The sequence below is a fragment of the Salmo trutta genome, chromosome 21, assembly GCF_901001165.1.
Source record: "Salmo trutta chromosome 21, fSalTru1.1, whole genome shotgun sequence".
In the NCBI taxonomy this organism is placed as follows: domain Eukaryota; kingdom Metazoa; phylum Chordata; class Actinopteri; order Salmoniformes; family Salmonidae; genus Salmo; species Salmo trutta.
In genome coordinates, this window is record NC_042977.1 from 40,488,251 (window position 1) to 40,504,449 (window position 16,199).

The following is a 16,199-nucleotide window of genomic DNA, read 5'->3' on the forward strand; positions in this document are numbered from 1 at the left end:
CCTTTTGGGAAATTAGGCTAAAGTGCAAAGTCACATAAACATGGCCTTGTAGTAGGCTGTATTCACCCATTAAAAAAAGATGTATTCTGATCATTCAGAATTTAGACATTCTATCTAAAACATGAACCTTAGAAACATTCGAGGCAACCGTGCGACTATAGTTGAGCTGGAGGAAGGGTGTGTGGGGGCTGAGGGCGGTGTGTATGACAATACCCCACCGCATCGGTGGCACATTTCAAGGCGCGCATCATCTTGAGGTCCAACCACTTCCAAACGCAGTAATGATTGGGAAACTGACCACCGACAATTTCCCTTTTTATCGGAACCTTTAAATGGACTGATGGCAGCCTTGGCAGGATGATATAAAAAAAACGGGTTACCACGCAAGGTGACCCTTTAACTGACGGAATATATGGATTGGACCTCATCGCCAGGACAGACCTGGGGCGCGTCTGAAAGGTAAAAAACATTGCTCTAGAATGCTGTCTTGAATGATTGAATAGTGGAATGATTGAATAGTCTAATATTATTGTTGGCTGGGTTTTGGAATAAAGGTTTAATTTTCGAGGTGGTGGTTTCACAATTGCAGTGATTATTGAGGGTGAAATCGAAAATATTTACTGGACCTGTGTTCTCCACAATAATTGATGCGCGCGCTTTACATGTAATTAAGGCCTTGCCGTTAACACATACTCAGACTAATTATTAGGTGTTGACAGCTGATTTGCGTCATGTCCTCAAAATTCACAAACCGACTATTTCTGGCCTATATATTGGCATCCTTATAAGATGCACGTACCTATTGATATTGTCTTTTGTATAAATAAGAACACCATGTCATAAACTCCGGCGTCCTCTAACTATAGCCTATGTCAATTAGGTCATTAATTACATCTAATGGTTTATTTGGCTAGCTAAACACGATTGGGGCGGTTTCTATACATTTACTTATCAATACATGGTTTGCTGTTGTACAGATGGCTATACCAATAGGGGGGTATAGAACGGCCTGCTAGTCACGTGACAACCCGATGTGCGCAATGTGTCACATTTGGATACTACAGCATCCTTTTTATAGTTTCTGCCAAATTGGAACTGGGGTTCTTGATGATGGGCAGCTCAATAAATTCACAAGACGAGAGAGACACAATCCGTGGCAACTGATGAGCCAGTTAGGCCCGTATGTTATCTTCAAGGAGGTGTGGAAGAAACAGTGCCATGGCTCCTGTGATGTACTGTAGCCTAATTGTCCGGTTATTTAGAGCACATGCACACAGCCCTGAACATCACAGTTGTTCCTCATTTGGTGAGTCATGGGAGAATCAAAGTGGGCGGTTTTATTGTTTAAAATTCATTTAGCGTTTGTAACCCCTATGCTAACAGTAATTTGGGTCTGAGCAGGGCCGGCACCAAGCATAAGCGACATACGCAGTCACTTAGGGCCCCCCTCGTAATAGTAGAATATACAAGGTTCAATTTCGAAATTTGGTTGTGCATGGGTGTTTTTTCTCTTGTTATGTCAGTCACTGATTAGCCATGTCAACTAAACATTTTTAGATTGGTAAGTTAGTTTAGCCAGCTATCTAAACTTGTATTAATCTTAGTTTAGCCAGCTATCTAAACTTGTATTAATCATAGTTTAGCCAGCTATCTAAACTTGTATTAATCATGGACAAATACTGACCGGGCACGAAGGGCATGTGCCCAGGGACCATGACCTCCAGGGGGTCCCCTTTGATTTTGGTAGTCACTCTCACTCAGATATCATTAACATGGCATAAGTCTTGGCAAAATTGGTAGAATTGCAGGAAATTAGCTGTAAAACTGCAAAAAATGTCTCTGCCCGATGACAAAATTAGTAGAATTGCATGAAATGTGTTATAAAATTGCTAAACATCTCTCCACCCCATGACATAATGTGTAGAATTGCAGAAAGTTTGCTTTAAAACTGCAATATGTTCTCTACTCCCCATGGCAAAATGTGTAGAATTGCAGGAAATTCACTTTAAAACAAAAACATTTCCCTCCACCGTCAACTAAAATAATTTACCCGCAAGGTGGGGGCCCTGCCCCCAAACAAATCTCGCTTAGGGCCCCTGAAATGCTAGGGCTGGCCCTGGGTCTGAAAAGGGCCAGACTGTTTTGTTTATGTCCCACCAGCAGGGCCAGTGGACTACCATCTCACCAGTCTGCAATCAGCAGCTCAGCTGTCCAAACACAACAAGGTTATTTTCTGAACCAGCAACTGATGGTGGCCTATGTAATCAAAGAACTGTGGCATGTGTGGCAGTTATTTCTACTTTAGTCAACTTGTTATTGTACTGCCTGTTAGGAAAGTCAACAATGCAATGTTACGGTATTAATTGCAGAAATACTACTGTTCTGCTACAAAGCTGGTTTTCCTTTCCTCTGTGAGGGTGAGTCCCTCTTGGCTTTAGGTAATAAGGAAGGCTATACCTCATTTAGAAGTTAGCAGCTTTATCAGAAACCCAGTGGGGGTTCTGTGTGTGTGTGTGTGTGTGTGTGTGTGTGTGTCTTTTGTCTTTAATTAGATCACACTCTTATCTTTATTGAGGTTTACAGCCACTGATATCCCCCCCCCCTGTGTTTGTGTGTGTGTGTGTGTGTGTGTGTGTGTGTGTGTGTGTGTGTGTGTGTGTGTGTGTGTATGCAGGGGTGGTCTAGCCATCTGGCATTTTGGGCAAATGGCAGATGGGCTGGTCCATTTTTAGCCCAGTGGGCCTGTCAAACTTTTTTTTGTGCAACATTATAATTATCTGCTCCTGAGTGGCACATCGGTCTAAGGCACTGCATCTCAGTGCTAGAGGTGTCACTACAGACCCTGGTTCGATTCCAAGCTGTATCACAACTGGCTGTGATTGGGAGTCCCATAGGGAGGCACACAATTGGCACAGTGTTGTCTGGGTTTGGCCGGGGTAGGCAGTCATTGTAAATAAGAATTTGTTCTTAACTGACTTGCCTAGTTAAATAAAGGTTCAATGGGGGGGTAACACTGAAAAGCAGCAGCTGTATAATGTTAGTTTTGGGGGAGTAGCTGGATGTAGCAGAGAGTTGTGAAATCTCATGATTGGATTAAACTCTGACCCCATGTGGCTGCCACCCTGACCTCCATCATCCTTTACCCTTACTCACCCTGAATATCTCCCCCTCTCCCATAGAGGTGTTAATGGGGTACTACTAAAATAAACAGGGACCTTTTGTGCCTGTGGCTATTCCTATGTTCAGTTTGAGAATGTATCAGGTACAGTGTGATGCCCAAAATGATCCCACTATATCTGTAAGGCAATATTGACCACAGAGAGACTCAAATATCTTTGTGTGTGTGTGTGTGTGTGTGTGTGTGTGTGTGTGTGTGTGTGTGTGTGTGTGTGTGTGTGTGTGTGTGTGTGTGTGTGTACGTGTGTGTGTACGTGTGTGTGTGTGTGTGTGTGTGTGTGTACGTACACATATTCACCGTGTCCCTCTCTGGGTTTTAGGGACAGTGCTGTGAAAGAGGAGTCCTCAGCCAGGAGCACAGGTCACATGACAGGTAAGGCCACTTTATTTGAACTTCCTGATAGTCCAAAAGCTTTGACTTCCTGAATGTCCAAAAGCTTTGACTTCCTGAATGTCCAAAAGCTTTGACTTTCTGATTGTCCAAAAAGTTTGACCCCGTTGCAGGGTAAAGTAGTGAGTACCGTAATTTCCGGACTATAAGCCGCAACTTTTTTCCCCCGCTTTGAACCTCGCGGCTTAAACAATGGATTTTTCCCGCTTTCAATTTTTTTCGAAAGGAGATGACTTCAGTGGTTTCAGTGCACAGGAGGAGGAAGATAGTGACCAATGACTTTCTTGGTAGGCTACTGTTTACTGCTATTTTTTTTTTTTTTACAAGCCGTGTTTCGTTAAAGCCTATTTATTTTTGTTACAAGCCGTGTTTCGTTAAAGCCTATTTATTTTTGTTACAAGCCGTGTTTCGTTAAAGCCTGTGTAAAGTTAATTTGTTTCAATGTACAGGTAGGCACCTGCGGCTTATAGACATGTGCGGCTTATTTATGTTCAAAATAATACTTTTTTAAAAATTCAGTGGGTGCGGCTTATATTCAGGTGCGCTCAATAGTCCGGAAATTACGGTAAGTAATGCACACTTCATATAACAAAACAAAGCAAATGGAGCTTTATATCTGAGAGTTTGAAACTTCCTCACTCGCACCACCGTCACCAAATTGCTCACCTGCTGCGGGCTACTTCATGGAATATAAAAGGGCAGGGCAGCGTTGGGAGGAAACATAATATGACATTTCAAATGGCTTTATTCTTTTGGAACTTCTTTGAATGTAATGTTTACTCTTCATTTTTATTGTATATGTCACTTTTGTTTATTATCTACTTCACTTGCTTTGGCAACGTAAACATATGTTTCCCATGCCAATAAAGTCCTTTAATTTAATTGACATACTGAGACGGTTCAGAATTCATTCAGGGCCATCACACTACACTGTAATAACACTTTACGTCTCTATGTAATTATTACCGTAATTACCATGAAATAAAAAAAGTTTACAAGATTCGTATGTTCTCTCCCTTCAGATGTATGTAGTGATGAAACTGACAACTCACCTTCTCTCCAACCTCACACTCTGAGAGAGTTTGAACAGGTGAGCTCTCCTCTCTAATTTAATGCTCCAAACTTTGGAGCCTCATTATATTAACTCATTGTTGCCATCTTGTGGGTCCATAATGTACTGTAATGAAGCAGACTGAAGACCAGTCTGAGGGATGATAAAGCCTGGATCTTACAGTAAATGATTCAGTCTGGATGTTACTGTAAATTATTCAGCCTGGATGTTACAGTAAAGAATTCAGTCAGGATGTTACAGTAAAGGATTCAGTCTGGATGTTACAGTCCATTATTCAGCCTGGATGTTACAGTACATTATTCAGTCTGGATGTTACAGTAAAGGATTCAGTCTGGATGTTACAGTACATTATTCAGCCTGGATGTTACAGTAAAGAATTCAGTCTGGATGTTACAGTACATTATTCAGCCTGGACATTATAGTAAATTATTCAGCCTGGATGTTACAGTAAATTATTGAGCCTGGACATTATAGTAAATCATTCAGTCTGGATGTTACAGTAAATTATTGAGCCTGGACATTATAGTAAATTATTCAGTCTGGATGTTACAGTAAATTATTCAGCCTGGATGTTACAGAACATTATTCAGCCTGGATGTTACAGGAAATGATTCAGTCTGGATGTTACAGTAAATTATTCAGCCTGGACATTATAGTAAATTATTCAGCCTGGATGTTACAGCAAATTATTCAGCCTGGATGTTACAGGAAATGATTCAGTCTGGATGTTACAGTAAATTATTCAGCCTGGACATTATGGTAAATTATTCAGTCTGGATGTTACAGCAAATGATACAGCTTGGACATTATAGTAAATTATTCAGTCTGGATGTTACAGTAAATTATTCAGCCTGGATGTTACAGGAAATGATTCAGTCTGGATGTTACAGTAAATGATACAGCTTGGACATTATTTGAAATGATTCAGTCTGGATGTTACAGTAAATGATTCAGCCTGGACGTTACAGTAAATTATGATTCAGTCTACTAAAATAACAGAAATCTGGATAAAACCTATACACCTCTAAATCAACTAGACCTGGAAGACCGTTTTACTGCTTGTTTTCATTGTTCCCCTCTAATCGGGGGCTGATTTTAGATCTGAGACACCAGGTGGGTGTAATTAATTATCAGGTAGAACAGATCTCGTAGGGTAAGAGTTGAATTCCCCTGACCTATAACTAAGAAGACCCTGCACTCTTCCTAACCATGTGACCAGAGAAAACTCTGAGCCCTAGTGACCAAGAACAACTCTGAGCCCTAGTGACCAGGAACAACTCTGAGCCCTAGTGACCAGAGACAACTCTGAGCCCTAGTGACCAGAGACAACTCTGAGCCCTAGTGACCAGAGACAACTCTGAGCCCTAGTGACCAGAGACAACTCTGAGCCCTAGTGACCAGAGACAACTCTGAGCCCTAGTGACCAGAGACAACTCTGAGCCCTAGTGACCAGAGACAACTCTGAGCCCTAGTGACCAGAGACAACTCTGAGCCCTAGTGACCAGGAACAACTCTGAGCCCTAGTGACCAGAGACAACTCTGAGCCCTAGTGACCAGGAACAACTCTGAACCCTAGTGACCAGGAACAACTCTGAGCCCTAGTGACCAGGAACAACTCTGAACCCTAGTGACCAGGAACAACTCTGAACCCTAGTGACCAGGAACAACTCTGAGCCCTAGTGACCACGAACAACTCTGATTCCTAATGATCAGGTTGGCCATTCAGATCATGTGGATGTGGCATGTGGAATATTGGAAAGTCTTTGTTTTGCAGATTCCTGTCTAAAGCACCTGTTCCAGGGAAACTGTCTTATAATCTCTCTCAAAGTCACAAAGTAAACGATTTCTGGGTCCTGAATTCATGCCAAACACACACACATATACATATATACTGTATATTTCAAACCCCACCACTCTTTCACTCACTTTATCCATACATCAATCCTCCTCTCTTCCTCCCCAACTCTCTCATTCTCTAATCATTCTCAGCACCCTCAAAAACACTTTATAAACATTCCATGGTTCAAACACATTCCAGATCAGAATAGCTTACTAATGGGAGTCATTCACAAGCCATTAAGCTTATTAAATGTAGATGTTCCTCCTTTCTGTTTTGATGGCTTTGCTGCTCTCTGGTAAAATGGGATGTGTAGCCAGCCTCTCACCAAAGCAGAGGTTCCACTCTGAAAGAGGGACACGACCCAAAGCAACCCTCTCTTTCATGGGCATCGGCGCTAGCTTCTCCAAGAAGTTACACATACATACAGTACATACACAAGCACGCAGTGTACACGTAAGCATGCTTGCACACACACACACACACACACACACCTTTTCTTATCAGAGGAAGTGTGAGAGGAAGTGAGTGTGTGTGAGGGTGAGGGCCTACCCTGGTGGCTGTTGTGCCACCCACCACGTGTTGTTGTTTTTAAACGCGCAGCCGTGATGATGTCATCCTGGTGCCACGTGGCGGTTAAATAAGTTTGGTGTCTGGCCCGTGTCTCTGTGGTGAATTATTTAGGAAGTGTTTTGTAACTCTAGATATTAATGGACACAGTCACTGAATCTGCGGCGGGACGAGGTCCACTAATGATGATGTCATAGCTGCCCAGTCAGTTTGTCTGGGAGTCAGTCTGTAGCAAAACAAATATCCTTAAAACATCCAGCTAGTCAGTCTGTATAGGCATACCCCCAAAATACGTGCAATGTCATTGATCCCCCCCCCACCACACAAACTCAGTTGCATTATATTGAGATGGTGTTAGTAAGGTTCGTAATGTTATTACGGGTGTATGTCCACAGATCAGATGTACAGTGCATTCGGAAAGTATTCAGATCCCTTCACTTTTTCCACATTTTGTTAATAGATTTTTTTCTCTACTCAATCTACACACAATACCCCATAATGACAAAGCGAAAACAGGTTTTCAGAACTTTTTGCAAATGTATTAAAAATAAAAACATGTACATAAGTATTCAGACCCTTTTCTATAAGACTCAGGTGCATTCTGTTTCATTGGTTATCCTTGAGATGTTTCTACAACTCGATTGGAGTCCACCTGTGTTAAATTCAATTGATTGGACATGATGTGGAAAGGCACACACCTGTCTATATAAGGTTCCATTGTTGACAGTGCATGTCAGAGCAAAAACCAAGACATGAGATCGATGGAATTGTCCGTAGACCTCCAAGACAGGATTGTGTCGAGGCACAGATCTGGGGAAGGGGAACAAAACATTTCTGCAGCGTTGAAGGTCCCCAAGAACACAGTGGCCTCCATCATTCTTAAATGGAAGAAGTGTGGAACCACCAAGACTCTTCCTAGAGCTGGCAGCCCGACGAAACTGAGCAATTGGGGGAGAAGGGCCTTAGTCAGTGAGGTGACCAAGAACCCGACGGTCACTCTGTCAGAGACACTCTGACAGAGTTCCTCTCTGAAGATGGGAGAGCTTTCCAGAAGGTAGAGTAGCCAGACGGAAGCCACTCCTCAGTAAAATGCACATGATAGCCCTCTTGGAGTTTGCCAAAAGGCACTTAAAGGACTCTCAGACCATGAGAAATAAGATTCTCTTTTCTGATGAAACCAGATTGAACTCTTTGGCCTGAAAGCCAAGCGTCATGTCTGAAGGAAACCTGGCACCATCCCTACAGTGAAGCATGGTGGTGGCAGCATCATGCTGTGGGGATGTTTTTCAGCAGCAGGGACTGGGAGACTAGTCAGGATTGAAGGAAAGATACACGGAGCAAAGTACAGAGAGATCCTTGATGAAAACTTTCTCCAGAGTGCTCCGGACCTTAGACTGATGTGAAGGTTCACCTTTCAACAGGACAACGAACCTAAGCACACAGCCAAGACAACGCAGGAGTGGCTTCGGGACAAGTCTCTGAATGTCCTTGTGTGGCTCAGCCAGACCCCGGACTTGAACCCGATCGAACATCTCTGGAGAGACCTGAAAATAGCTGTGCAGCGATATTTCAGTTTTAAACATTTTTATACATTTGCAAAAATGTATAAAAACCAGTTTTTGTTTTCTCATTATGGGGTATTGTGTGTAGATTGATGAGGGGAAAAAACGATTTAATCCATTTAGAATGAGAAAATCATGATGAAAGTGGAGATCTTTTTAGAGCTGTACAGTACATGCCTTCTGTAAGACCCTATGATATGTGAACCATACATGATACAGACAACATGTATGTCTAGATTCTGAAATACAAATTTTCACATTAATTTATTCAACATTAAAAAAGTACCCTTTTGGTTTGTGACACAAATGTAAAAAGCATGTCAAACATCCTTCCTCCAATGAAGTTTCTATGTGAGAATTGCCAGAACAATCATAGATCCCAAAAATATTTACGGGCTATTCTGGCGTGGAATCGCTCAAGTCTTTAAAGTATGTACGCTTTTCTGTGCTTAGCTACATATAATAATTCATTGTGTTTGCAAGGTAGAGGACATCACCATATTATTGCCACCTATCTGTTGTCTTCAGGCAGGGTTGGAGCAAACACAGAATAGGTGCGGGTTTCCGTTCCTCCCTTGTACTTGATCAATGAATTAAGGTCACTACTTAGTAAGGAACTCCCCACTCCTGGTTGTCTAGGGCTTAATTGAAAGGAAAAACCAAGAACCTGCAGACACTAGGTTCTCCATGGAATGAGTTTGACGCCCTTGTTTTACAGGGTCAGCCGTAGTAGTACGGCACCCCTGGAGCAAATTAGGATTAACTGTCTTGCTCAAGGACACATCAAGAGGTTTTTCACCTTGGGTATTCGAACCAGCAGCCTTTCAGTTACTGGCTTAACACTCTAACCGCTAGGCTACCTGCCGCGGTTAACCACTTAGGGGTGGTTTTCAGGGCATACACAGTACAACCCTATAACATACCTGTTCTCTCCCCTCTCTACCCCCATACTCTGCCTCGGAGGGACAGTCACTGTGAGATTGGCTCCCTATAAATAGCCCCACTGGCACAGAGCCATGCCCCCTATTACAGTCTCTGTATCTATCTCTCAGATGATTCATTACGCCCATTCATTGAATTGAAATCTGTGGGTAACTCAGACCATTGCGTATCATACTGTACGTTTAGGATGCAGCCCTAAGCCCAAAGTACCTGTGCACCGACAGACCGACTGAGGAATAGACAGAGTGTGATAGGAAGGTACTGTAGGATGTTTATGTTGGCTGACACATTACAGAAGAAGGACCTACTGTATGTTGTCAGAGTTTCAGCTGGTCGTTCACATGTGCTTTTAACACAGAGTTCAGAGAGCTGGTCGTTCACATGTGCTTTTAACACAGAGTAAGGAGAGGGGTCAGAGAGGATATGTACGACCATTCAGACCTCCCCAACCTAGCACCTCTTTCTATTTACATCTTTCAATTCAATTCAAGGGCTTTATTGCCATGGGGAACATATTATAACATTGCCAAAGCAAGTGAAGTAGATAATAAAGAAAAATGAAATAAACAATAAAAAGTAAACATTGCACTCACAGAAGTTCCAAAATAATAAAAACATTTCAAATGTCATATTATGGGGGGGGGGGGGGGGGGGGGGGGTCGGTGGCAACTTAATGGGGCTCGTGGTAATGGCTGGAGCGGAATCGGTGGAATGGTATCAAATACATCAAACCATGTTGAAGCCATTCCGTTCACTCCATTCCAGCCATGGATCTCCTTACATGTCAAGTGCGTGCTTACCCATGGAGCATCTCTCCCCCCGCCTCCCCCTCTCCATGCTGTCTGAGATTCCAGGCATGTCTGTTTCAGTAAAATAAGCTCCTGTGTTTGGCCCCCTTGGCTCCAGAACACACCATGGAGCCAGCATGGCCACAGCTCTGACCACCCGGGCCGCAGAGTAGCCCTCTGCACCGCTAAACGGCCCAACACACTACTGTGTGTGTGTGTGTTTTAGTGTTAGTGTGTGTGTAGATTCTCCATGGCTTCTTAGAGCTTAGGAAGTCACTTTTATTGTTTTGATCTTTTAGTTGTTTTTGCGTTGTGACACCGAGGACCGATATATTATGTCCACCGGGAAGAGGACATAGCATGTCTAAAGGTTACCGGACTTTCTGATCCATATCACGGACATGTCAAACAGCTACCGTATTTTTTAACTGTTACCGTATTTCCCCAATAACACGGCCATGTCAAATGGTTACCGTATTCTCTGACGTATAAGGGACATGTCTGCGGGTTGTCGTTGGTTTTAAAGTGACATGTCTAACGGTTACCGTACTCTGTCGCAGCACCTCAATGACCTGAAGAAGGAGAACTTCAGCCTCAAGCTCCGCATCTACTTCCTGGAGGAGAGGATCCTGCAGAAGTACGAGGACACCAGTGATCATGTCTACCGCACGGTGAGTGGCTGTGTGTGTGTGTGTGTGTGTGTGTGTGTGTGTGTGTGTGTCTCTGCGTACATGTCACAATGCTGGGAAAGGAGAGGTGGATGATGTGATGGAAGATGAAGGGTTTTGTCCATCATGTTAAAAGCAGCGGTAGGGTCAATTCTTTCTGTGTTCCGGTCAATTCAGGCATTGAACAGAGCCGTAGATGTTCAACTCACTAAGCACATGCCATGCAGTCAGGTTAGTCTGTTGTCATCAATGCTAACTGCCAGGTTACAGAGTGTAGTTTCTATAATGTAGTGTTATTGTATGAATCAATTCAACTGACTTTGGAATTGAAATGGAATTGAGCCCAACTCTAGGTGAAGGTAGGATGAGGTGAGCTGATACAATGTTCTGTGTGTGTGTCCCTCTGAGGAGAAGGTACACGTTCTTTCTCTATGATGTCATTGTCCTACAGTGGTCCCTGCTACAGGTTCATGGCTAGAAGGGATCCAGCTTTTGTCAGATTTGACTTTTCATAGCAGGCTAGGAGAACGTATGCAGCAGGTTAGGATAATTAACATAGCAGGTTAGGAGAATTAGGTTAAGGTTTGGAAAAGGGTCAGGGTTAGCTAAAATGCAAAAAAGGGACATTCCTTTGACAAAAGCTTGATCTCTTCTAGCCATGATCCTGCTACAGGGAGCCATATAATGGGTATTTTAGACACTATCTACTCTGCTGGGGTTCCTCTGGTGTGGTTGTGTGTTCTGTCTGGTGTCTATGGGTAGAATGTAGTGCTCGTATGACAACTGGGTTACGCTCTATTCATTGCTCTATTGATTGTACAGCTTGATTGTACAGCACGGCTATCCCTTAAATGTACAAAGAGAGCTAACATTAATAAAATGCATGTCAATCTCTCCTGGCTCAAAGTAGAGGAGAGATTTACTTTATCACTACTTGTATTTATGAGAGGTATTGACATGTTGAATGCACCGAGCTGTCTGTTTAAACTACTGGCACACAGCTCAGACACCCATGCATACCCCACAAGACATGCCACCAGAGGTCTCTTCACAGTCCCCAAGTCCAGAACAGACTATGGGAGGCACACAGTACTACATAGAGCCATGACTACATGGAACTCTATTCCACATCAAGTAACTGATGCAAGCAGTATAATCAGATAAAAATACACCTTATGGAACACTAGGGACTGTGAAGAGACACAGGCACAGACACGCGCACAAAACAAAAAGACAAAAGACATAACAATCCCTTAAAGAAATCCATAAATGTATCATTATGGTGCATTTTATGTCTACAGGCTACATTGAGCTTTTTCTTTCATTATATTAGGCCATATGGCATTAGTGCATAAGCCTAAACTTCAGGGTGTAACTGTATGCGCGCACAATAGCCTGCCTACACGCTACTCGCCACATGCTTTTGGGAATGGATAGAAAAAGTTAACGTCAACCCATGGAGGCAAAAACGACATTGTTGAAGTTCAGTTCAATAAAAGGAAAGCTGTGAAATGGAGGGTTGAAAATAAAGAGAAGGGAGGATCAGAAAAGTCATGTTTGGAAAAGATTTGGTGAAGCGGTAAAAGAGGATGATAGCAGTGTGATGATTGTGAGGCGCTACAAATTTGACAGTCACAAGATGGGACTTCAAGTAGGCCTATGGTACAGTGGTTTGTCCTTTAAAAGTTGCAGCGTACTGCAGCGCAGCTTGCATGGTGCCGCAGAATTCCATCTCACGTTATTTAAGTGTGAACCTGTAACGGTTGCCTTTAGAGAGAGTGGACCAAAACGCAGTGGAGTTAGTGTTCGTCATATTTAATTGAGAAAACGGACACTATACCATACAAAACAATAAACAGACAACCAAAACAGTCCTGTCACGTTAAACACAGTAACAGAAACAATTACCCACAAAACCCCAACGGAAAAACATGCACTTATGTGTGACTCCCAATCAACAGCAACAAACTTCAGCTGTGCCTGATTTGGGAGCCACACACGGCCCAAAACAAAGAAATACAAACACATAGAAACAGAACATAGAACGCCCACCCAATGTAACACCCTGGCCTAACCAAAATAAAGAACAAAAACCCCTCTCTATGGCCAGGGCGTTACAGTACAGTACCCCCCCCCCAAGGTGCGGCCGCAAAACCTGACACTGAAGGGGAGGGTCTGGGTGGGCCCTCTTACGGCGGCAGCTCAGGTGCGGGACGTAGCCTCTGCCCCACCCTTGGCGTTGCCCTCTTAGGTGGCGCACCTGGCCGTGCTGAAGGTCTGGTGGGCGACCCTGGCTGCTCCTGACTGGCGGGCAGCTCTGGCGGCCCCAGACTGGCGAGGCTGGGCTGACGCACTAGATGCGTGGGGCTGGTACAGGACGTGCCAGCCTGGAGACACGCACCTCAAGGCTAGTGCGTGTAGCGGGAAACGCTGGACCGTAGAGGCGCACTGGCGGTCTCGAGCGCAGGGTTGGCATCACCACTTCAGGCTCGATGCTCACTCTTCCCTGGCACATGCGGGGCGCTGGTAGTGTGCGTACCGGCCTGAAAATACCAGGCCTCACCACAGCCCCTACCCCAAAGCACGGGACCTGTCCAGTCTGTCTCTGCCCCACAAGGGTACGGGGAGCTGGCCTGGGGCTCCATTCTCGCCCCGCCAAACAGCCCTTGTGCCCCCCCCAAAAAAAATGATTGGGGCTGCCTCTCGGGCTCCCTTACCCGCCGTGTTCCCCAGTCCTTGCCAGAATTCCTCCGCTGCTTGGTCCTGGTATGGTGGGTAGTTCTGTCACAACTGTCTTCGTCCTCAGACGAAACAGAGAAGTCCTCGTCTGAGAAAGTAGACCAATACGCAGCGGAGTTCGTGTTCATCTTGGAATTTAATTAATCAAGAACGTGAACACTATACAAAAACAAGAAACAAAGAAACACGACAGTACAACAGTCTTGCAGGCTAACAAAACGCAGTGCAAAAACAACTACCCACAAAACACAAAGACAAACACACCCTACTATATAGGATTCCCAATCAAAGGCAACTCAACACACCTGCCTTCAATTGGGAGTCCAACCCCAATTATCTATACATTCACTCCCCTCTGCCACGTCCTGACCAAACTACAATAACCAAATATCCTCTATACTGGTCAGGACGTGACAGAACCGGTATCATTAATGCTAGTTAGTGCTAGTTTGACCACCAGAGGGCATCTTTGAGAAGCAAAGTGAGCAATTGTAATCTGAATAAAGGCCAAAATAATATTTGTAAAAGTCAAAACATTTATTTCTGTTTTTAGAGGGAGAAAAACGCTGGGCCAATTGTGCGCTGCCCTATCGGACTCCCAATCACAGTGGATATGGTCCATAATAATACTTTTTGTGGTATTATTTGTTTTGTCTTTTCTGGTGGATTAAACTGAAATTGCAACCAATCACGGCCAGTTGTGATACAGCCAACCTAACTTAGAAATACATTTGACGATAGAATTCTCCCCCTACCCTCCTTCCAGGCAAGTCTATTATCCAGATACCTGCTAATTGCCACAATGGCGCTGTACAACGTGACCATGTACATTGTTTTAGTTTGAACGTGCAAACTGGCACTAAGAACAGAGGAAACGTTTCCCTAGTCAGCGCCAATTTTAGTGCAATGCCCCTTAAAGTGTTGCTATGTGCTACCCACTGTGGCGGGGTGAGACAGGTAATTCATATGTTTACCTAAGTAGTTAGATGGTTTGTTATTAAATATATTATATAGACATGCTTCTAATATCCGTACATTATTGACCCATGACTGACAATTTTGAAGTACGTTAGCTAAAACCCTAAAACGAGGCAACAGAGTAGGCAATAGAAAAAAAGCCTGTCTATCATGTTCATTGATTGGGTTAAGACGAACCATCACTCCAAAACTAGCGGACGAATGGAGTCTCATTGTCTACGCCTCCCTCTAACCCCGCCCTTCATGGGAAAATAAGGCCAAAACTCACAAAGATACGAGTAGCGTAACCAAAAGGTCGTACATGCAGTCAAGATACGAGTAGCGTAACCAAAAGGTAGTACATGCAGTCAAGAGCGTAGGGAAGTAAGTTTAACCAAAAACAAAAGGTAGTACATGCAGTCAAGAGCGTAGGGAAGTAAGTTTAACCAAAAACAAAAGGTAGTACATGCAGTCAAGAGCGTAGGGAAAAAGTATTCAATAGGATTGGTTGCTGGGAAAGTTTAACCAAAAAACAATTTTTGCATTCATTTTCAAATATTTTTTTTATCATTTGTCATAGAGTTTTGCTCTCGCTTTAAAATTATTTACTTACAAGTTTTGGGGTATTGCTTTTGATGTGCTTATTTTTGTTTACAATTCTATACATTTCGCTTTCAATTGTTTGGATTTTGATTTCAACATCCTTTATTTCACCCGTCCTCGAAAATATAATGTTTACATTCTCAACTTTATTTTATTTTGAATTCAATACATATGGTGTGAAATTGACCCCATACTATGGCACGTCAAGGGAACTGTAGCCTACTGTTTAGATGGGTTAAATGGAAACTGAAATCTGGACAATGACTGTAGGTCTATAACCTCTCACATAGCCATAATAATAACTCCTGCAGAATTAAGCATTTATTGCAGTAAAATTATGCACCAAATGTAGGCTACATTTTGACTCGGGACCAGGAGCGTAGAAATAGGATTTATTTATTCCAGCATCTTGAGAGAATGCAGTGCTCAGTTAGATACCATTTGTGGAGGTGATGTCAAATCAAATCAAATTTTATTTGTCACATACACCTGGTTAGCAAATGTTAATGCGAGTGTAGCGAAATGCTTGTTCTTCTAGTTCCGACCATGCAGTACTATCTAAGAAGTAATCTAACAATTTCACAACAACTACATTATACACACAAGTTTAAGGAATGAATAAGAATATGTACATATAAATATATGGATGAGCGATGGCCGAAGGGCATAGGCAAGATGCAGTAGATGGTATAGAGTACAGTATATACATATGAGATGAGTAATGTAGGGTATGTAAACATTATATAAAGTGCCATTGTTTAAAGTGACTAGTGATACATTTATTACATCCAATTTTTAATTATTAAAGTGGCTAGAGATTGAGTCTGTATGTTGACAGCAGCCACTCAATGTTAGTGATGGCGGTTTAACAATCTGATGGCCTGGAGATTGAA

The 16,199-nt window shown here is 43.1% G+C and overlaps 1 protein-coding gene across 1 annotated transcript in view; it reads left to right on the forward strand.

The window, feature by feature from the left end:
• Positions 1–253: 253 nt before the first annotated feature.
• The window catches only part of LOC115157436 (myomegalin), a 117,044-nt gene continuing 101,098 nt past the window's right edge, over positions 254–16,199 (forward strand). Inside the window, exons 1-4 of the mRNA XM_029705684.1 lie at positions 254–459; positions 3,498–3,550; positions 4,591–4,658; positions 10,900–11,010. Of these exons, the coding sequence (XP_029561544.1) occupies positions 413–459; positions 3,498–3,550; positions 4,591–4,658; positions 10,900–11,010 (279 nt within the window). The 5' untranslated portion in view covers positions 254–412. The remainder of the gene's footprint in view (positions 460–3,497; positions 3,551–4,590; positions 4,659–10,899; positions 11,011–16,199) is intronic.